The sequence below is a fragment of the Protopterus annectens genome, chromosome 8.part0 (assembly GCF_019279795.1).
Source record: "Protopterus annectens isolate FY-2018-M chromosome 8.part0, PAN1.0, whole genome shotgun sequence".
In the NCBI taxonomy this organism is placed as follows: Eukaryota; Metazoa; Chordata; order Ceratodontiformes; family Protopteridae; genus Protopterus; species Protopterus annectens.
Window position 1 is genome coordinate 1208030847 of NC_056741.1, and position 23827 is coordinate 1208054673.

The 23827-nt window shown below is 38.2% G+C and overlaps 1 protein-coding gene across 1 annotated transcript in view; it reads right to left on the bottom strand.

The window, feature by feature from the left end:
- Positions 1-23827, bottom strand: part of LOC122809312 (guanylate-binding protein 1-like) — a 176096-nt gene that overhangs the window by 48375 nt on the left and 103894 nt on the right. Inside the window, exons 8-9 of the mRNA XM_044080710.1 lie at positions 3558-3770; positions 2689-2791 (exon numbers count right to left, since the gene is read on the bottom strand). Of these exons, the coding sequence (XP_043936645.1) occupies positions 2689-2791; positions 3558-3770 (316 nt within the window). The remainder of the gene's footprint in view (positions 1-2688; positions 2792-3557; positions 3771-23827) is intronic.

A 23827-nucleotide genomic window follows, 5' to 3' on the forward strand; every position in this document is an offset into this window, starting at 1 on the left:
AATAAGATCTGGTTCCTTAAACGTTTCACACCTGACTAATTCATCCTATATATTCGTCATAACTGCAGTTCTGTGTTCTCTGAATCTCCTTACATGACCCTCTTAATAAGAAAATATTTCTACCTCTTACTATCTATCTTACATAAAAAATATTTCTACCTCTTACCTTTCTCATATGTATAAATACTCTCTCTCTCTTACTATTCTCCATTCTGTTCATACATGTATATCCCTTCTTAATTCTCCTTTTCTCCTCTGTTTCTCTCCTTACCTTCACACCTCCTACCCACTCTTCCTTTTATCTCTAACTTTTCATGCTGTATAAGTTAACAGGGCTTCCTACACTTCACTATAGTATTCTCAAACAAAACCCTTCTTGCTGTAGCCTTTAAAATAGTTGTATTGCCTTCAGCTACATATCTGTTTTGTGTATCATAAATGTTATAAGTCTTTCATAGGTTCTTTGTTTAATCTTAACATTATCTCGTTTCTCTATTGACACTAATGTGTGCATAAACAATGATATAAACAATATATAGGTCATGCTAACAAGAAAGTGCACAAGCTGTATTAATATTATATAAAAACATCTGTCTTCTGTGCCAAAATTGTATATAAATAATATATTTTTCTGTGGAATTGTTTATTGTATATAAATAATATATTTTTTCTGTGGAATTGTTCTCCCCAGGCCACTACTGAATATAGGTTTGTCACACAAAAATACATTCCCAGTCAACAAAAACAAATAAATAAGTGCAAATTATAAAGCAAGGTGTTGCCAAAACTGATCAGTGTGTTTTTTTTGTAGGGGAAACAACATTAACTCAACCACAAGGAGGACATGCAGACTGCACAGAAGGTGCTCCAGCCAAGAACTGAACCAGAGAACCTTTTGCTGTGAGGCAACAATGCTAACCACTGTACCACTGCAGCAATGTACCTACTTCCTTCCAATACTGTAAATACAGAGGTGAAGCAGTGGTACAGTCTGCCTTCCTAGTATGCCCAGAAAACAGAAACAGAAATATTGTCTTCTTAATAATTTACAGAGTCTTAACAGAATCCTGATTATGTTCAATCCCAAATAGCCATGATTAGTATAGCCTCAAAATGTTCACAATCCACATAAATCTACAAACTGTCCCTCCCAGGTGGTAAACTACACCTTCAAAGTATCTGTCTTCAAACTAATTTTTACCTTCCCATGAGTTAGCTGTACCAACTGGTAGGCTATCAATGTGAACGGCAAGTCTGGGCAGGGTGAGATGAATGCTGGTTGTTATTTAATTATAAACACCAACATATCCATTTAGGAAAAGCAGGAGTAACAGTAAATAGAATTTTCTTATCTGCCCTCAAATAAAAAACATTTCCTCTCTTCTTACTTGATAGATAGACAGACATACACACACACACACACACACACACACACACACACACACACACACACACACACATAGAATCATGTCAGTAGACTGACACCTTTTCCCCTGACAGCAGCAATTCCAAAAAAAACTTTCACTGAAAGCGCTTTCTGTGAAATTTGGAGGAAAACTTTTTTTGCAGTAGGCTAAGCCTCCCCCACCCCCTCATGTGGGGGATACATCCAAATTTAAATATACCTACTCTACGGTTGCATAACAATGGAGAAAAATAAATTCTACACTGTGGGCAAAAGTTTTTTCAGTATAACACTTTCTCCAAAATGGCAGTTGCTGAAACTGTTATTGATCTATTGACATTCACACAAACACACACACTCCTCTAGAACTACTCTATGATTTGATTGTACTGTATAGAAAATTAGGTGAATTAATACTGTGTAGTTACAGCTCCATGCTCCACAGACAGTGTCTGACTGGATTCTTAAGCAGCATGAGTATAATTCCTGTTCACAGTCGGACAGCATTCATTTAATACCAGTACGTATGAGGAAGGCTGTGGCAGTGGAAAGTGAAGGGCTGGAGTAAAGACCGGAAACACTACAGCTCTGAAGAAAATAAAAATCCCTTTAGTATTGTGACTTAAGCACTGTGCTGGTCACTGCTTAGAAAGTGTGTTAATGTATTAGGCTTGGTTCCCATATACTCATCATAAGCAGCAGACATAGATTTAATGGTTGATACTGATGGGCATCTGTTGATTTCCCCATCCATATTACACAACTCTGAATTATATAACAGCTAAAAAACATCTAGATGATGGAAGTGGGGATGGCGCACTATTAAGAAAGGAAAGGAGGCATAGCAAATAAGAGAAACCAGAAGCAGAAAGATGACGTAGCTGGCTGAAGTTACCTGTTAGTTATGATACACAAAGACATCTGCTGAGAAAATCACAGATGAAGAGATTAAGACTGTTACTGGAAGCTGGTCTGCACCATAGGGTGACAGTGGACATGAAGAGCCATCTTATGAATGATGGCTCACTACAATGTTTGTTTTGTTCTGGAGTCTGGTTGAAAGGCCTTTTATTAATGTCACTTGCTACAGTGGCCTTTGAAAATATAATTAGATGCCACATTGTGTGCTAGATGCCAGTGTTGGAGCAGAAATTATGTATGTGTTTCCAGAATATGCACACATTCTGATATTCTACACACAGCACAAGAACATTTACAGATACTGATATAGGACATGGCTTTCTAAAGCATTCCAATCTCTATCAGACTTAAAACACATTTACCTTCAACTTCTTTTTCCTTTTTAGACAGGCTTTGATCTACTTGACAAATCGATGCTGCCACAGTTTCCTTTGACTTAAGGAATTCCTGAAGAACCGCATCGGCCTGCAATATAAAACATGCACTTTACTGCTCATCTTGCCATCTCTAAATACAGTAGTAGCATTGTGATGGAAAAAAAATGCTGCTATCAGGCCCAGCATTCAGCATACTTTAATTGTGGAATTTATACATCCTTCCCATTTTTAAGTGGATTTTCTTCAGGGAGCTCTGGTTTCTATTCACATCCTATGAACGTATTATTTAATTGTTCTGCTCAAGTTGTCCATGCATAATGTGTATACCCTTGTCCTTGTAGCCTATGCAGTTTGTGGCTGAAAAATGGTGCAAAAGGTTTAGTTCACTAAATTACAAAACCTACTGGTGCTCTTATGCCTGCTGAGCGACAGAGCATGGGTTCAAGCTGAAAGCCTGACACTAGATTAATGGCTCTTAAGACTGCGGCCTAAACTACTAAATTTCATCCTCAAGCTCTGGATTAAGTTATTTCATTTTTCAATTGCAAGCTATGTGATCTCTGTGCAAGTTGCAACCAGGCAGTGCATAGCTAGCACAACTACCCACTGAGAAAAAAACACATTCAAGTCTTCCTTGCAGCAACCTTATGCATCCATTGACGTACACTGCTGATAGCTACTGCAGTGAAACTATTCAGGTGTTCTGAATATGCATAATACAAATGGCTCTGCACAGTGCTCTCACTGATTCCTGTCTTGGGGCTAACCCTTGCAACTTCCTTTCAGAGTTTTGACTTTAAATTGCATTGCAAACATTACAGTAATAGAAACACACAATTATAACTATGCAGTACCTTAACTCCTTTTCCAGGTATAGCCCTATATTTCTCCAGTAAGTCTCCTCGAACTTTTTTGAACTGGTTGAAGCCTCCGGGTTGACAATACACTCCATCTAAAACTTCCTTCTCCAGGTTACTGAAGAGATCCATAATTTTTGCCTTGCAGTGGTCTTCTGACACTCGTTCATTCTTCTGGCAAAACCGTGCATAACACGAGTTTATCTTTTTCTGAGTAAATCAAAATAATCAGAATATTAAATAAGAGAGACTGAAGCAAACAAACAAAAAAATAGGAAATGGTAATTACTTTCCCTTCCTGCCCTTTTCTCACCTGACAAATGAAGCTACAGGTATTGATTAACCTACAGTGTTCTCATTACCACTTTCTACAGTAATCACATCACACATAGTGTTCTTTAATTCACCCACCATTTTGAAGGCAGACTGTTTTAACCATCAAACATTCTCACAGTTTAACTTATTATGCTGATCCAACACTCCTGTTTTATTTACATCTCAAAAATGCTACATTCTTGGTCTTTGTTGATACTTTTTCGATTTCCGAATTATCTACAGCATTGCACTGCTTGATTTTTTTCAGATAGTTTCTACAACAGACCTTACACCACTCCTGTTGTCCTCTGAAATGAAGCTATTGTTACAGAAACAAAATTTCCAGAAATGTACAAAACATTCACATCGTACAGATATGAACTTCAGCTTCCCATTTTCTCCTGATGATATCACTTACTGTGCACTGAAATATCCCCAGCCCAATATCTTATTTGTTTTGCACTGCTTACCTTCAGCTCATACCATTTAGTATAATCCTGGTCCTTGACACATTTCTTTGTAGCTAACCCCCCAAAAAATGAGTACTCTTCTTTTGGTTTCTGTGTTGAAAGAAATATACATATACACAAAATAAACATTTGCCTAATGAAACATTAAAACAATATGAATCACTGCATAAAATGGTCCTTGCAGGACTAGTGATATCTGCAGGTTGGGCTTCAGCAGCAAGCATTGCTATACTAGATGTGCATTTGGATTACATCTTCATTTTAACTTGTGTGAGCACAAGTAACAGTTACAAAAGTGATGCACCAGTCCTCTAGCTATTATGTTTGCTGTACAGACTAACATTTAAGGATGCTGCCAGTGATAACTAGGAATACTATAATTCCTAGGGGTAAAACTTTGACAGGAATAGCTACACTATGGAGTATTAACCAGAGCAGTAGATTGTGTTGAGCCATCTTATCATTACAGTAACCAAATCATTATATTTTTCCTGTCTATACATTATCAATATTGGCAGTCCCCAATTTGCCAAGCTCTTCCCTGCATGTATGACAGTCACCTTATCCATTAAAGAGGAAAATACCTTTCTAAATATTCAAAGAAGCCAATTTATATCCCCCTTGCTGAGGTTTCTTGCCCCAAGTGACTTGTTCTAATGACAGTGAGCGTGGCCACTTTTCCACTGCCAATTTCTCTAAAGCTAAATACTAGAAAGATCATCCCCTTGTTGTGCATAAATCTAATTTATAATAACATACTACTGCAATAAAAATATTTGCTGCATTTGTCAAGCCAACTCCTATATTCCTTAAAGCAGAACCACACCCACAAACTCAAAAATGTTTAGTTCATTATGGTTTGGTGTTTTCTACATTTTAACACCACTCTGAGACTATTTACAGGTTTTTAAATATTTTATATGTAATTTCTAAATCTGACCACACAGGGTCTGGCATCTTGAAGTAATTCTGATTGTTTATTCTGCCTCTAGGTATCCCACAATGCAGTGCTTGTTTGTAAAAAATTACATCACACAGGCCTCTTTCTTCCAAAAGCTCCTTTCACTGCATTGATTTAACATGCATACATTATCTTTCAGTCAACTGCGGTGGTAGTACTGCGGTAGCGTTGTCGACTCACAGTAAGACGTTGTCCAGTTCATTTCTCAGCTAGAGCGTCTTCTGTGTGGAGACATGCGTGAATGGGTGTACCTTCATTGAAGGTTGTGCGTCAGGGTTGGCAACTCGGCACATAAAAATCTACTGCCAATTATTAGCGGACCAGAGTTCCGCTGTGGCGACCCCTAACAGGGAAAAGCCAAAAGACACAACAACAACACTATCTTTCAGTCAGTTTTAAGTAACAATTAATCCCATTCAGTGACTACTTAAAACACACACAGTGCAAATACCACAGAACAGAAAGACACAACAACAACACTATCTTTCAGTCAGTTAGTTTTAAGTAACATTTTATGCCGTTCAGTGACTACTTAAAACACAGACAGTGCAAATTCCACAGAACAGACTTTCAAAGTGCTTTTTACTGCTGCTTCATTTTAGAATGGCTAAACTGCAGTCTTTTGTGAAGCCTGAATTGTACTACTTTGAAAATCTTCTTGCCAAATGCCTGTTAACTTGTATTACTGCCAATGGAGTTGGCAAAGAGGGCATCACCTCCAGAATTATTTGCTTTAATGGTTGGATCTGGGTGCTGTTGGTTGATCTGACACTGTTTAGGTTAGTGAATAGGATCAGTATGCTACTCAGAGATGGGGTTCTGTCTGGTTGATTAATTATTTTACATGCTTTAGTGAGTTGGTTGAGTTTGAGAAGGTTTGGCAGTTCCAACCAGCCGAGTTGCCTCAGGTTATGACAGTGATGGGTGCGATATGGAGAACCTGTTATGAATCTGGCAATGTGGTTATAGGCCAGAGAGAGCATGTTTAGTTCACGCTTATTGTGGAAAGAAAGGACTGGGGAGGCATAGAGGAGGGTAGAGAGGAGGTGCGTGCGGGCAATGGTTAGTTTGGCAGTAGGAGATAAAAAGTTTTTTATTCTGTACATGGATCCTAGTTTTTTGTTCACAGATTTTACGGTTTGAGTAATGTGGATGTCAAATTTGAGCTTATGATCAATAGTTACTCCTAGTAATTTGGTACTGGTGACAGGGGTTATGATAGTCGTATTAGATTTGACATGGAAGGTAGTATTATCAGTATTTGGGAGTTCTTTCCTGGGGTAGAGAAGACGTGGAAAAATAGTAGTAATTTGGTTTTGGGTTGAGGAGTTTGCAGTCGGTGAACCACTTTTCTACTAGAGAAAAACAGAGTTGAGTGGAGGTTTGGAGGTTGAGGAGGGAGAGATCTGAGCAGATTAAGGTGGAGTCATCGGCGTATTGGATGCAAGTGGATTGAGGGATAACTGAGTGGAGGTCATTAATGAAGATGGAAAACAGAAGTGGTCCCAATATTGAGCCCTGACGGACACCAATGGTATTAGGAAGCAGGCCTGATAGTCTATTTTGCCACAGGACAGCCTGTTGCCTACCAGTTAGGTAAGCTTTGAACCAGGTTAGAGATGGGGTGTCCAGATGTAGGGTTTCAAGGGTGGACAGAAGTAGCTGGTGATTGACCATATCGAAAGCTTTTGACAGGTCAAGAAAGAGGGCGGAGGATATAAGTTTGCTATTGCGATTTTTATTAATGGTGACAAAGGAAAGGAGGGCAGGGTGTGCTATGGTGAAGTGGGGTTGGATAGTAGATGATTGCAAGTTAGGTAGTGAAGAAGTTGTTTGTGGATACATCTTTCCATAATTTTCGGTATTGGGGACAGTATCGCTATTGGTCTATAGTTTGATATTTCGTGGAGGTCCTTTGTGAAGCGGGATGATGTAGGAAGTCTTCCAAATAGTGGGGATATTAGCTTCAGTAATGGTTCTATTGATAAGGATGGATATAGGGTATGCAACATCAGACGAAGAATTCTGCTGGGAGGTGATCAGCTGCTAGGGTGGTTGGTTTTAGCTTTTAGGAGAGTACTTATGATGTGGAGACCGGCTTAAAAGTGAAGGGCCTCAACAAGGGGTTGTGTAGCAGGTGGGGTGAGGAGGTTAGTTGACTGGCAGGTTTGGATAGTCTCGTGAAGAAAGAGTTAAAGGCATTGGCTATTTCTTCCTGTCCTTTCTCAATGAGGGGTGGGGTAGTAGTTTTACCTGGGTGCTGGAGGTTGTTAAAACATGCCCAAAATTTCTTTGGGTTGTTCTGATGTTTCTGCTGGAGGTGGCAGAAGTATTGCTTTTGTCTAGTAACGCTGTTTTAGTAGTATTTCTTAGATGTTGAAACTTAGTTCTATCTTGGGTTGTAGCTCCATTTGTCCCAGGCTTGGTCACGGAGTTTAATTTTAGTTTTTGTTTAGTAAGCCAGGGAGCTATGACTTTTAGGTCTAATTTGTCTTTGGGTGGGGCAAATGTTGGAGACTACCACACTATGGAGTATTAACCAGAGCAGTAGATTGTGTTGAGCCATCTTATCATTACAGTAACCAAATCATTATATTTTTCCTGTCTATACATTATCAATATTGGCAGTCCCCAATTTGCCAAGCTCTTCCCTGCATGTATGACAGTCACCTTATCCATTAAAGAGGAAAATACCTTTCTAAATATTCAAAGAAGCCAATTTATATCCCCTTGCTGAGGTTTCTTGCCCCAAGTGACTTGTTCTAATGACAGTGAGCGTGGCCACTTTTCCACTGCCAATTTCTCTAAAGCTAAATACTAGAAAGATCATCCCCTTGTTGTGCATAAATCTAATTTATAATAACATACTACTGCAATAAAATATTTGCTGCATTTGTCAAGCCAACTCCTATATTCCTTAAAGCAGAACCACACCCACAAACTCAAAAATGTTTAGTTCATTATGGTTTGGTGTTTTCTACATTTTAACACCACTCTGAGACTATTTACAGGTTTTTAAATATTTTATATGTAATTTCTAAATCTGACCACACAGGGTCTGGCATCTTGAAGTAATTCTGATTGTTTATTCTGCCTCTAGGTATCCCACAATGCAGTGCTTGTTTGTAAAAAATTACATCACACAGGCCTCTTTCTTCCAAAAGCTCCTTTCACTGCATTGATTTAACATGCATACATTATCTTTCAGTCAACTGCGGTGGTAGTACTGCGGTAGCGTTGTCGACTCACAGTAAGACGTTGTCCAGTTCATTTCTCAGCTAGAGCGTCTTCTGTGTGGAGACATGCGTGAATGGGTGTACCTTCATTGAAGGTTGTCGTCAGGGTTGGCAACTCGGCACATAAAAATCTACTGCCAATTATTAGCGGACCAGAGTTCCGCTGTGGCGACCCCTAACAGGGAAAAGCCAAAAGACACAACAACAACACTATCTTTCAGTCAGTTTTAAGTAACAATTAATCCCATTCAGTGACTACTTAAAACACACACAGTGCAAATACCACAGAACAGAAAGACACAACAACAACACTATCTTTCAGTCAGTTCGTTTTAAGTAACATTTTATGCCGTTCAGTGACTACTTAAAACACAGACAGTGCAAATTCCACAGAACAGACTTTCAAAGTGCTTTTTACTGCTGCTTCATTTTAGAATGGCTAAACTGCAGTCTTTTGTGAAGCCTGAATTGTACTACTTTGACTCATCTCCCATCCCCTTCACACCTAACTTCCTTAGCTTTCAAAGTGCTAAAGGTTATTTGAGCTGTTAACTGCTGTGATTGACAGCTCACAGCAGCAGACTTGACTCACACTGTGTCCTTGTTCTAGCCTTTATTTTCTGTAAGGGTAGGGGAAGGACAAGGGAGCTGTGACATCACAGCATGGGTGGGTTTTTAAGACGGTCGTGGTGATGTCAGTTTGAGGAGGGAACTGGCCAGAAACCTACCTGTATTCATTGGCCTTGATGACATCAATGAATTGGAGAATGCAGCAAGCTTTTTCCAGGGTGGGATAAAAGTTTTTTGAAAGTTAAACCACCACAGTACAGTAAGGTACTGTTCTAGGTGAGAGAAACAGTAGAGTTAAAATATTTTAAATGCTGTATTGTTGTTTATTCATAACATGGACAGTAAATAAGGAGAAAAAGGACAGAGAAGTTGAGCATTTAATAACAGAATCCCATTGTTGTCTAAGAAATAACAACAGTGATGGTACCCATTAACAACTGTCAGGCCCCCACCTGTTCACCAAAGGAAAGTCACTGGCACTTGCCCAGTCTGCTGTCTTATCTGACAAAATGAAAACATTATAGAAATTTTTGGTCAGATATCATGAGAGATGCCCAATCATAAATGAGTTTCTAAAATGTGGACACAATGGTGGTTGCCTGTGCCACTGTATAACAAGAGGTGAAAATGTTCATTTGGCCCTATTGTCTTCTGCTTTTTCTCCCACTTGCATTTCTCACTTGGAATTTCCTTCCCCAGTCACACACTAAGTTTTTCCTTAATTTACAGAACACTACTAAACAGTGGAGTGATAGTGTGTGTGTGTGTGTGTGTGTGTGTGTGTGTGTGTGTGTGTGTGTGTGTGTATATATATATATATATATATATATATATATATATATATATATACACACACACACACACACACACACACACACACACACGCACACTAGTTTTCTCACTTTATTTTATTCACAAAGACATTTACATTTTTGAACAATTACATCCATCTAAACTCTTAAACAACTGAAAATATCCTGAGACATAAAGTCTTTGACCAAATGTAATCATATGTAAGCCTTTGTATAATGGGCTTGCAGCTTCTGGAACTCCAGATCATATTTATGCTCATCAGTCTGTTTGTAAATGCAAAGATCTATAGTGTTGGGATTTAAATAGAGCCGTTTACTGCCTCATAAGATAGACAAAGGGCACCCCTTAGTTATATGCATGAGGCAGAGAAAGATAGATAGATAGATAGATAGATAAACAGATAAGTAGATAGATAATTAAATAAATGGGATACTTTATTTATTCATGTAATGCTTGTTAAAAGTGATAAAGAACCTATCCAAAAGATACATTTCGGCTACTGTCTGTGTATCATGCACATAGTATGTAACAGAAAAGAAAACAACAAGTAAATCCAAAAAATGGAATGGAGTCCACTGGCAAGTATATACCAATGTAAAATGATAAAAACAGTCCTTTATTAGAGTAGAAACGATTATCAGTATTCACCAACGTAAAATAAGCGCTTTCGTCTCCAATTATACAATTCAGGAGACTGCAGATAAAGTCTCCTGCATTGTATAATTGGAGACGAAAGCACTTATTTTACATTGGTGAATACTGATAATCATTTCTACTCTGATAAAGGACTGTTTTTATCATTTTGCGTTGGTATATACTTGCCAGTCTACTCATGCATATACCTATCAACCTCTTAGAGCAAGAAATCTAGACAAAACCATAAATAAAAGTGGGACAAAGGCCCAAAAATAGGAATGATTTTTAAATATTACTCTTGCAAACCTAGAAAGTTGATAGAAGAGCAGGTTTTGTATCAGCATGAATTTTCTGAAGGGTATGAAGTCTGAAACTCAAATGTCTGTCATTATTTTCTAACTTCAGGAATTACTGATTTGCCACTAATCTGCCAGAAAACCACAATTTTATGAAAAACATACCAACGTATGAGGCAAAAATCTCAACATTATTTGAAAATCTGTACAGATGAGAAGTATTCTCACACATGAACAGAATTAAAGTGTAAACTATCTGAATGACTTGACATAAATGTGCTAGCATAGAAGAGTCAGATAACATAGTGGGGGATAGTCTTTTTAAAATTAACTTAGAAACAAGCAGAGATGTTTAAGGTTATAAGGGAGCTGCACTGAGAGATTTTAAAGGACAATGCCCTAGTGCCCAGCAAACATGTGACCACTGGGTCTAGGGAAGATCTGAAACAGGACTCTATCTGGTGTTATGTAGACCAGAAGGAAGGAAGGCCTCTAGCTGGTGTTATGTAGACCAGAAGGAAGTAAGGCAGACAAGTGTGAGTTTATCTCATTACGATAAAGGACTTTATCCATGAGAGTTAAAGCCAGATGGACTTAATACTGCCTATGAAGAAGGGGAGGCTATTTTCTTCTTCCCTGTTGCTGGAATTGAACCTGAAGGTGTTTATTGTTCCCTTTTGCTGGAATACGTAAGGCACTTACTGCTTTATCTACAGATCTCTGTACACACTATCCCCCCCCCCCCAACTACTCCACCAGAGACCTGTTTAAAAAGCAACATTGCATCTAAATGCAAAATTTTGCTGTACTCTGAAAAATCCTGTATGAAAGGTGAATTTATTTATTGTAAAACTGCAGACAAGACTCGTTTGGTAAGAACCAATTTTCTTTTCTGATCCTTTTTTATTTGTCATTAGATATGATTTTAAATCATAAAGGTTGACATCAGTGATTGTTTGGTTTGTCACAAATCACCCTATATAGCACACTACTCAGTTTTACCTGACACTGTTGGAACACAGCCCTGACTATTACCCAGGTGACCAGATTTCAATCAGCAGTTCTGATACTGGAGAAGCTGGGTGGAATGAAAGAAGAGTGAAGGGCAAACTCTGCTAACCTCTGTCAGGAAGGGAGGGACTGCACATGATGGTGGGGCAGGTAAATGGGTTTGGTTGTTTCTTGTTGGCATTAGGGAGCATAACCTGTGGTGCTTTATTGCTGGAGGGAGCTTACTTGCTGGGAATTGGGAGGCCTTCCCACAGTCAAACTTTTGCACAGTTGCCTGCAGGTAGCTTACTTGTGCATGCACAGAGCAGTAGGACATAAAATGAAAAAAAAAAATGCAAACCATCCCTCATGGCTCCTGAATGATGACCCTTCTTGGCCAACCCTCACCCCAGTGATGCAGAATGAACAGGTTGGTTGGCTTAGACAGGGCTGGATGAGTGACAGACAGCAGAATCAAAATGTGCAAAACATATCTGCTTAGTTTTGACTTGACTGCTTTGCTGATAGCTCAGCTTTCAGCTTTCCATACCTTACCTCGTAGTTAGGGTAAGAAGATAGATCTGAAACTAGTCTTGTAATATTGAAAATATATTTCAGCATGAGGTTTCTAATAATAAACAGCTCAGATATCTTTATGGCTTTAACAACCTGTGACTTTTATCTTGGTGTCTCACCTGCTTCTAAACAGAGTTCTCTAATTTCTATTTTGTTGATCCTGCACTTTGAAAAATTAAATGCTAGAGGGGCCACATGTGATTTTGTGACAAAGGTATAGTTACTCTGATGACATATCTTCTCCTTATTAAGGACTTTAGCCACTGTTTTGTACCATAAATAGAATAAGCAGGGACAGACCATATGAAATAATCACATATGCTCAAAATGTACTCTAGCTTCTTCAGGTATCCTCACCTCGTTATTTTTACTTCTTGGAAAAATATTTCAGCTAAATTATTCCACCTCTCAACATGAAAGATCACGTTGCTCTAAAAGTCTACAAATATTTCAGTCCATCTGTATGAGAATTATAGTAAGGTCAATCTCTGGGCATTCTTGCCTCATGTGATGCATTTCTCCCCCCACCCCCACCTACCAACGCACCCCTACATCATCCCATGTGTAGTTTTCCCTTACCAGTAACCCTATTGCTGTGTTGTGGGAGACAAGGGTTAATCACCATTTGACTGTTATATATGTCTGATGAGAATTCTCATATGTCCCCCACCCTGCACAAACTTGGGCAGTGTGAAAAATGGCTTACAGTTGTGCATACCCTGACTGTATCTTTCCCTATGCATGTTTGTACCCCCCCCACCCCCGCTGTGATGGGATCCCTTAATTCTAAAAGAGTGTTTCCCATCCTCCTCCAGGAGACATTTTTATTATTAAGAATCTCTTCACAGCCATCCTTTTATAGTAAGCAAGCCAGCATTGTCCACTTGATATCAACTGTCAATGCAGCAGGCTCACAACTTAATCCCAGGTCTCAGACAATGCAGTTAAAGTGACATCCATCTACAGTTAGAAAACAATCTGCACCATGGATCCAGCATAACTTGTTCAAAATGTTGACATTTCCTAAGGTTCACTTTAAAACAGCGGACTACATACAATATTTTGGGTGATTCTCATTGGTTCTTTTTAGAGCTTTTCTAACGTGCTGAGCAGCTGTTACTCCATCCAAAGACTAGCCTATTTACTGGCTTAGATTACACAGAGTTAGAATTGCTCATGCAATTTTCAACATCCTGATACTCCCTACCATCTAGCTCTCCCTACACAAAAGACAGTGACTATCACATTCCACTACTGGCCTGGAAAAAGCTTATTTTGGGTGAGGCCATCATCCATGCAGACATCATTTTTGTTCTCTAACCTAAACCCTCCCCGATGGACGACATGTATGCATAACAAAACATAGGTGTGTGTGTGTGTGTGTGTGTGCGTGTGCGTGTGTGTATATATATATATATATATATATATATATATATATATATATATATGTATGTATGTATGTATATATATATATATATATATATATATATATATATGTATGTGCACAGTCAGAGCTGCCATGTGAATGTGGCTTGGTATGTCACTGGCCCCTATGTGTATATATGTATATACACACATACATGAATGTGCATAGTCAGAGCTGCCATGCTATCAACTTACAAAACCCTTCTCAGTTAATTTACTCTCCTACTAGACCCAACAAACACCATTCTTCAGGAAGCATTCTGGACTGGATTTTAGTTTCACACAGTGGAACTTTGCCTGGTTCCCTCAGTGATCCCTTGCCTGCCTTCATTTGTTGTACCTCTTCCTCCATACACTTACAGCACAACTATATCATAACCTGCAACCTCAAAAACTTTAATCCACAATCTTTTTCTGACAGCTTAAAACTGATGAACTGGAACCCTCTGAAAACTCTTCCTCTTGACAATGCTGTAACTTAATTTAACACTACTTTCTTTAACCTACTAAACAGCTTTGCCCCTCTCAGAACTGAAAGAGCAAAATCCATTACCACCCCATGGCTTTCCAAAGAAACTTTAACCCGCATCGTCGTGACAAATCATGGAAACTCTACCAAAGACATAAAACACCCTACAGCCTCACTGAATACAAACAACTGTAATAAAGTTAAAAGACAAATTGCTTCTGACCGCAAATCCTACTACTCCAAGCTTCAACACAACCACAAATCCAATCCCAAAAAAAGTTTTGGAATAGTATTACTTCTCTCCTTAGACCCAACCAAAAAGACAACCCCTGCCCTGACTCCAGCTCCCCGGACCATATCATAACCACTGAATTTAACTCCTTCTTCATTGACTCAATTCAAACTCATCATAGCTTTCCCTCAGAACTCAACCACTCTGTCCACTCCTATTACCCACAACCCCCATCCATCTACTACACTTTCCTCCCACTCCTCTCTCTTAACCTTTAAACCCTTCCCATTCTCCACTATAAAAAACTCCTCCAAAACCTAAAACCTTGTACCAGCTCCCCTGATAACCTTCCTACCAACTTCCTTAAGTCAGCTGCAGATGGCATCACAATCCCCATTTGTATACTAATCAACTGTTCAATCCAAGAAACTTTCATACCCCTCCTCTGGGAAAAAAAACCTTTATCATCCCCTTACATAAAGGAGGCAACAAAACTGGCATACCCAGCTTCAACCCCATTGCCATCCTTTCCCCCATCTCAAAAGTTCTTGAAAAATGTATTCACCTTTAACGTTTACCCTACCTCTTAGATAACCTCTTACCCTTACACAACATGGTTTTAGACTGGTCATAGTACCACCACAGCCTTTCTATCCTTTCTTGACAATATCAACAGCCCCTGTGATTCTGGTAATATTGTATCTGTTCTTCTCTTAGATCTTTCTGAAGCCTTTGATACGATATCCCACAACCTACTTCTCTCTAAGCTCTCTCATTTTAATCTGTCTCCCTCCGCTTTGACTTGGTTTTCCAGTTATCTCTCTGATAGACAACAAGCCGCCAAATGGAATAATTCCTCTTCCCCCTACCTTAACACCCTGACTGGTGTCTCCCCAGGATCTATCCTGGGCCCACTTTTATTCAATGTCTTCACAAACGACTTCCACCAATGCATATATATTGTCAGTAATTGCCATTAATCACTAAAGCTTTTTTGCTCAAGACCGAATACAAGCTTAGATTCATTGAAGTCCTTGAATTTAACAATCATTAAGAAATAAAACAGTAACATTAACAGTAATTGTAGCATAATAAAATTTAAATAAAACAATTTTCTTAATGAAACAGATTAATATCTTCAAGAATACAATCCAAAATAGTATGAAAAATATTTTGGTTAAAAAACAAAAACAAAAACAAAAAAGCAGGAGCATCTCCAGTTATCATAGCTATCCACACTCTTTAACATTTTAAAGTTTTTGGCATACAGCATTTTAAATAAAGAAAACATCCTTAAAAGAGCACTGGACTTACTGTACTCACCACATCTCATTTATTAAGACTTCATTCCAAAATGAACCATTAAGCTACAAATGCATTTAAAAATGCTCCTTACACATCAGATGATTAGATCAAAGAATAAAATAAGCAAATCTGTTTGCTTTCAGAGATTTCTTAACAGGAACATATTGAAAGGATGATCTATTTCAAGTGATAAAGAAACATTTTTTTTTACAGGAAATGGTCATTTAATACTAGGGGACTGGGCAACAGATCATCTAAACTAAGGGGAATCAGGTCCTCCCCCAGAAGCAGCAGACTGTGAGAATTATAGTTTTTTTTACCTTATTTTGCCTCACACAACATTTGCGAATTTTAAGATAACACTACCGGTGGTGGTGCTGCGGTAGCGTTGTCACCTCACAGTTAGACGCTGTCCAGTTCGATTCTCAGCTAGAGCATCTTCTGCATGGAGACATGTATGAATGGGCATACCTTCATTGAAGGTTGTGCTTCAGGGCTGGTAACTCGGCACGTAAAAATCAACTACCAATCATTAGCGGACCGGATTTCCACTGTGGCGACCCCTAACCGGGAAAAGCCAAAAGCACAAGACACAACAACTACTGTTCTAACTTTAGAGGGAGGGTAAAGAGTTGTGACACTACAGGAAAGATGCAGCAAATGGCAAAGGATCACTTTGTTTATGTCTAAAAACAGTGTCTTAAACATCAACATGGGAAAACATCTTTAAATAGAAGCCATTTGCCAAAGTTAATCTCACACCTCCTTCCTTATAGGTTTTATAAGCTGCAGTTCATTTAACAAGATCTATAACCCTGCTTTGAAAGTTATGAATTTGACTGGTATCGCATTTGTTTTGTGGATTTAGCAGAAAAGAAAGGAAATTATATGGGTGTCTATAAGTCCTTTTCTGACATCAGTTTTGACAACTGATGCCCATTAGTAGGCCAAATCATTGAGGAAAAGTCAGCCTTAACTTACAACCGTAAAACTGACCCAGCAATTTATAGTAACATGTCAGTTACTGAGCTGAATAAATATATAATAGGTGAAGCTTCTGTATTGTTTCGTGAGTCCTACAATAGTCAGCAACTTCACCCTGATATGCTACTGTTCCTGCAGTCAAATATGCTCTTGCTGATCAAGATCCACTCTTTGCCTGGGCTATTGAGCTTCTTGCAAATTATGTTAGAAATAATGACAGAGTTAAAGGATATAAAGTGTCAGACAAATTATCCCCCAAGATACAACTGTTTACTGATGACCTACTAACTTCTAATGCTATTAAAAATTCACTAGATCACATATTACATACTCTAGACTTATTTGCAAACATCTCTGGTCTAAATTTCAATCATAACAACCCTCAGGCACTTCTAGTGAACAAAAATGTTACTATGAAACTTACATCAAAAAGAGACATAAACTAAGCGGGCACACATATTAAATATCTAGGTATCATTATTGAATCTAATTACAAAAAAAAATCATTCACATCTAATTACCAACAACTTATAAACTCAATTACAAGTCTAACTGACAGCTAGAACAGACTCTTTTTCACATCTGAATACAAACTAACTTTAATCAAAATGATACTGTTTGCTAAAAATCTTATTCATTGGCCAAGCTCTAATAATTCCCCCACCTGTCAAAATTAAACAGAAAATTAATAAATTATTATTCAACTTCCTTTGGTATTCTAAAAAACAAGACTTTCTCTTCTCTGGCACACCATGAGCTGGGATGAAGGAGGTATAGGGTTTTCAAAAATTGATATTTATTAAACTCCACGTTTATTAACATAGTGTTGATTTGGAATAATACTTCTTGTACATCATATTGGAAATCAGTACATGAAACCTTACTTCTTAATAGTAATAAGACATTGTTTGAACCATATACTGAAATACATACAAACATCTTTATATGGATCTTAAAAATATACATTCAATGTGAAAGGTCAAAACTTGTACACCTCTTACAAAACAAATATTGCTGTTGTTTAAAAAGCTTATGTTTTCCAATCAATTAATTAAGAATTTATTAATAATTATGTTTCCTATTGCCTACACAAATGAATGTTTGATATCTTTTGATACTCAGAAAATGTTAGAATTTAAGAAGGGTGACCTATTATTTTGGAATCAATTCCTCTAAGCCAATAAAATAAGTTCTGCAGACTATTTGATCAGCAGACATAGTTTGCAAAACTGCGATTGGCTGGACATCCAAATTTGTAAGGATTTTATACATACTAAGCTCGTACCCTCATTAGAAGCATACAATAGGAATAACTTAAAAATCTTGGATTTTATCTCAAAAATTATTAATAGCTCACCCAAGAACACTTCAAACATATCTGTTATTTATAAAATTCTCGGAAATGATTTTAGCAAAACAGATATTTCTTTTTGGAATTATTCAAGTGAAGTTAATAAACAAGTATTCTCAGAAAAAGATAAAAAAAACTTTTTTTACAGTCAGTGAAGAAATCCACATCTTCCCTGTTTTGTCGTGTATACACACGGAAATTTTTACACAGAATTTTTTTCATCGCACATAGACTAACAATAATGTACAAGAAAGATGAAATGAAATGCTGGAGATGTGGACACCCTGATGTTGACTGGATACATATGGCTGTTAATTGCAAAATAATTTCCCAGTTTTGGTTAGACTTTAAATATCTTTGTAAAGCTCTGTGGAATGATATCTGTATAATTTATGACTCCCTTATCCTTTTCAAAGTTCCTGAAGTCATTTCTAAAAAACAAACATTTTTACTATGGTCTATCCTTTCTATAGCAAGGAAAATTGTTACTTGTTTGGCTTTTCAGCTTTTCCAAGTTAGGGGGTGCCACAGCGGAACTCCGGTCTGCTAATGATTGGCTGAGAATCGAACAGAAACACTTGCTGTGAGGCAACAACGCTACCGCTGTACCACCGGGGTATCAGCAAGGAAAACTATTACTAAAAATTGGAAATTCCAATCTACTCCTGTCTTTAAAGTTGAGTTTATTCATCTTGTGAAATACATTTGTAAGAATGAGATTGCTATTATAAAAGCAAGGCCTAACAACATAACTCATCATTTAATTGCCTGGACAAAAATAATCTGTTAGAGAAATATTAAGTGTTCTCCTATGTATATTACTTTTTAATTATGGAGATTGTACATAGTTTATTTGTTTTTTCTTGTTACTATACTGTTAAGTTACTGTGTTATAAAATGAATAAAAACATTTTGGAAAACAATAAATAAAAGATCCACATAAACAACAAAGTGATGTGACAGAGGCTTCCTTGAAGCTGTGCTCAGTGTTTGATTTATCATGACTGATAAGCCATTTAACTTTGACTCTCAATAGTTGTCTGAAGGGTTAGGAGCTCAAATTCTTAATGCTGAATGGTTTGGACTGCCAAGGATGAGACAGCCATTGGTTGTTGAAACAAAAACTCTACCTCTCCAGGAACATTAAGGATGACTTTCAAGCTCTCTCTCTCTCTGTCTCTCTCTCTCTCTCTCTCTCTGTCTCTCTCTCTCTCTCTCTCTCTGGTGCAGTTTCTCTCAAGTCTTCTCACTAATTGGTTGTTGAAATCAATAATAGCTAGCACAACCTACTTCCCCATTAACATTAAAGATGGTTTTCAACCTAGGCCATGTCTTTCTCCCTCTCCCTCTCTGCTGCTGCTTCCCTCAGGCCCTTGCAACTAATTGTTTTTTTATTTACTCACTAGACTTCAAAAAGTGACAGAATCTTAGAATTGCATAATGATCCAAAGTAAAATTTTTGGTTGGTTCTTGCAAGACAGTGAGCCAGAAGTTACAAAATAAATGTCATCATGTGATGAGCCATTTCTTAATTATTGTTATAAACCATTGTCTTTTTTTTCCATTTTTTGGGAAACACTTTTATTTATATTATCCCTTCTTAATTTGTATACATGCACACACACACACACACACACACACACACACACACACACACACACACACACACACACACACACACACGCATGCACGCACACTTATACAGGTATATAGATGGTAACTGAATGGTGTCTCAGAAAGGCCATGTTCACAGAATATACAGTTAAATCATTTTAAGAAAATTACTGACACGGAACATAATTTACAAGACAACATAATTTGGCATGGTCAATGAATATAGTTCAAAGGGTCTGAAATGGCACAAGTGAGTGAATGCAAAGACATATGAAGACTGTGATGCAGAGCTAAATCCTATAATAATCTGTTAGGCAGAGAAAAGGTTCATGATGTGTATGACATATTACTACTGATACAGGTAAATATCAAGATATTAAACCCAAAATGACAAATTACTTTGAGACAAATGAAAATATCCATTCTGAAATATGGAAGCTGATAGCATTCAAAGAGGCACACAGACACTAGATCTGTGCCAAAATATACTAAATAAACTATCCAGAAAAAGTAATTTCACTCATAAACCATGAAGGCTCCTTACAGAAATTACAGTACTCAAAATGCCGTGTGTCACAAGCCCCCCCCCCCCAAAAAAAAGACCAAAAATACAGAAAAGAGTGAAGCCTGAGAATTGCGTCTCTCCTTTAAATTTCTTTTTTGCAGGGGGAGGCAAGTTCCTCACACCATCCAAACTTGTATATACCAATTCCAAGATCACCTTGGAGAGATAAGGGAATATTCAGAGAAAGGGTCATCTCAGACTTGGTATATGTAAGTCTGTTTTTCAGTCATTCAGTCTTCCTGTTTAGGGATTCGATTAAGTGGGTCCTAGCATTTCAACTGGTTACCAAAATGGTGCTTCACAAATAATGCACAGCTGTCTGTCAAAAAGACTAAGAAAACTAAAGAAGACACTCAGATTAAGACTTGACACTTTTAACATCTTGGAGAACTCTAGCACTTAGAGAGAGAGTGAGACAGGCAAAGGAAACAGTATAGAAACAAAGGCATGAAAAAATATATGTACTGTCAAATGTCAGCATAACGTACCAATTTAAAACCCCACAACAACATAAAGATCAATAAAATCTGCAAAATAAGGGACTAGGTAGAAACTGTGTAGACGTATTTCCACACAAGAACAAATGTCTTGCAAAAGGGAAATAATGCCACAATTCTTGTAGCAGTATAATTGTTTTACCACACAGTGCTTGGCCACCCAGTTGAACTTTGCCCCTTAGCCCCGTGGTAGTGCAATCTTGGAGTTGGTATATTTAGTTGGGGGTGTGAGGGGCAAAACTCCTCACATGGGTGGGTTTACTTTACTTTGGTTTCACTATTTTTTCAGGATGGCCAAGTGGTTACTTCCCCGGAGAGGGAAGTCGGTGTTCCGGGATGTCGGTGTTCTGTGGTTGTTGGCCTTTTCATCTCGGCTATATGAACATCAGGCAAGTGAACTTTCGGTCTACTGAAGTACATATATATATACATATATATATATATATATATATATATATTTATATAGATATATATATATATATATATATATATATATATATATATATACACACACACACACACACACACACACACACACACACACATATATATATATATATATATATATATATATATATATATATACACATTTACACACACTCTACAACACTCCCTGAGCTACAAAAAAATGGAAATTATACTTAGTCATGGTTCAACGTGCCTTGCACAAGCAGTAATGACACCCATCATTCACAGAGGAAGTAGGAAACAGAAGAGATGTGAAACAGCAAGGAAGAGCGGGCCTTGAGCTGGAATCATGCTGAAGGCAGACCCATACAGGCCTGCACTTCCATCCATGCTACCAGCAAATGTTCGTTCATTAGATAAGCAAATGGACTACTTAAGATTGGAGCTACCTACTAAAAATAAGGTGAGAGACTGTTGTGCTCTTATTTTCACTGAAATTTGGCTAAACTCTAATATAATTGTTAGTGCAGTATATCTGGAAGTGCTCGTATTTTTTAGAGCAAACAGGATACAGTCTTTCAGTGGGAAATCACGTGGGGGAGGGGTGTGTATCTATGTAAACAACAGATGGTGTAATAACTGCCAGATAATCTCCACCCACTGCTCTAAAAACTTAGAGTTTATGTCACTAAAGTCCAGACTCTTCTACTTGCCAAAGGAATTTAACTGTGTAAGCTTTACAGTGGTATACATCCCTCCCAGTGCTAATACAAATGAGGCACTGGCTACTCTATACAAGGAGATCAGTGATTTCCAAAATCAGAATCTAGAAAATGTGTGCGTAATAGCAGGAGATTTCAACCAGGACAATCTGAAGTCAGTCCTTCCTGACTATTACCAACATATGGATTTTGCAACAAGGGGGATGACAACACACTGGATAAAGTCTACACTAGTGTTAAACTGGCATTCAAGGCATTGCCTCATCCACACCTGGGCAACTCAGACCATATCTCCATCATGTTAGTTGCAGCGTGCAGACCATTACTAACCAGAGGAAAGCTCTCCAAAAAGCAAATAAGGGTATGGCCAGAGGGAGCATTATCAAAACTCCAGAATTGCTTTGAATGCACAGATTGAAATATGTCCAGAGAGGCAGCCACTGTAAGTCAGCAAACCAACCTGAAGGAGTACACAGTCTGTGTTGGGTTACAGTCAACATGTGCATCATCACATGGGGCCACCCAGATACCCTGATTCACAAATAGAGTATATGAGCTCCTGAAAGTAAGGAACGCTGCCTTGAAGGAGGGAAACAAGGATGAGCTCAGGCATGCCAGGGCAAACCTAAAAAAGGGTATAAGAGAGGCAGAAAAAGGGCACACAGTCAGAAACTCAAAAATCACTTCTCTGACAGAAAGGATGCAAGGCAACTGTGGCAAGGAATTCAGGCCACAACGGATTACAAGTTCACTTCTTCTCAGTGTGAGGACAACAGTGAATTTCTGAACAAGCTCAACATATATTTCAGCAGGTTTGAAGAAGATAATAGCACAAAACCAACGAAAGCTCCAACAAGCCAGAATGAAGAAGTGCTCAGCCTAAATCCAGATGTTGTCCATATTACCTGAGGAGGATAAATCCGAGAAAAGTGGCTGGTCCGGATAATATTCTGGGAAGGGTCCTAAGAGATTATGCTGGGCAACTGACAAATGTACTTACAAACATATTCAATACCTTGTTGAAACAGGCCATTGTTCCCAGGTGCTTCAAGAACACCACCATAATACCTCTGCCTAGGAAGTCTCCACCAAAAGACTTCAACGACTACCGCCCTGCGGCTCTCACCTCCATAGTCATAAAGTGCCTAGAAAGGCTGGTGAAGGACCACTTAACATCCAGACTTCTGTCATCCCTGGCCCCACTCCAATTTACATACAAATCAAATCGATCCATGGTAGATGCTATTTCACTGCCACTCCATCTATAATTGGACCACCTGGAATATAACAACAGCTATGTGTGCATGTTATTCACTGATTTCAGTTCGGCATTCAACACAGTCATATCTCAGCAACTGATGGAGAAGCTAACTCAGCTAGGTGTCAGCACTCCAGTGTGCAACTGGATTCTGGACTCCCTTATTGAAAGGCCAAAAACAGTATGTGCAGGAAAGAACACCTCAAATAGCATCACCCTGAGCACTGGTGTACCTCAAGGCTGTGTTCTGACCCCTCTGCTATTCAATCTGCTAACGTATGACTGCACTGCCAAGTAAACCTCTAATCATATAATCAAGTTTGCAGATGATACCATAGTTGTGGGTCTCATCAGCAGTGAGGAGGAAACAGCCTATAGAGAGGAGGTGAGACAACTGATAACTTGGTGTGGTAACAACAATGTGAATAAGACCAAGGAGGTAACTGGGGATTTCAGAAGAAACCATAAGAAACATTCCCCACTCACAATCAATGGGGAAACAGTGGAGAGGGTAAAACACATCAAGTTTCTTGGGGTGCACATCTCGGAAGACTTGTCTTTGTCTGTGAACACA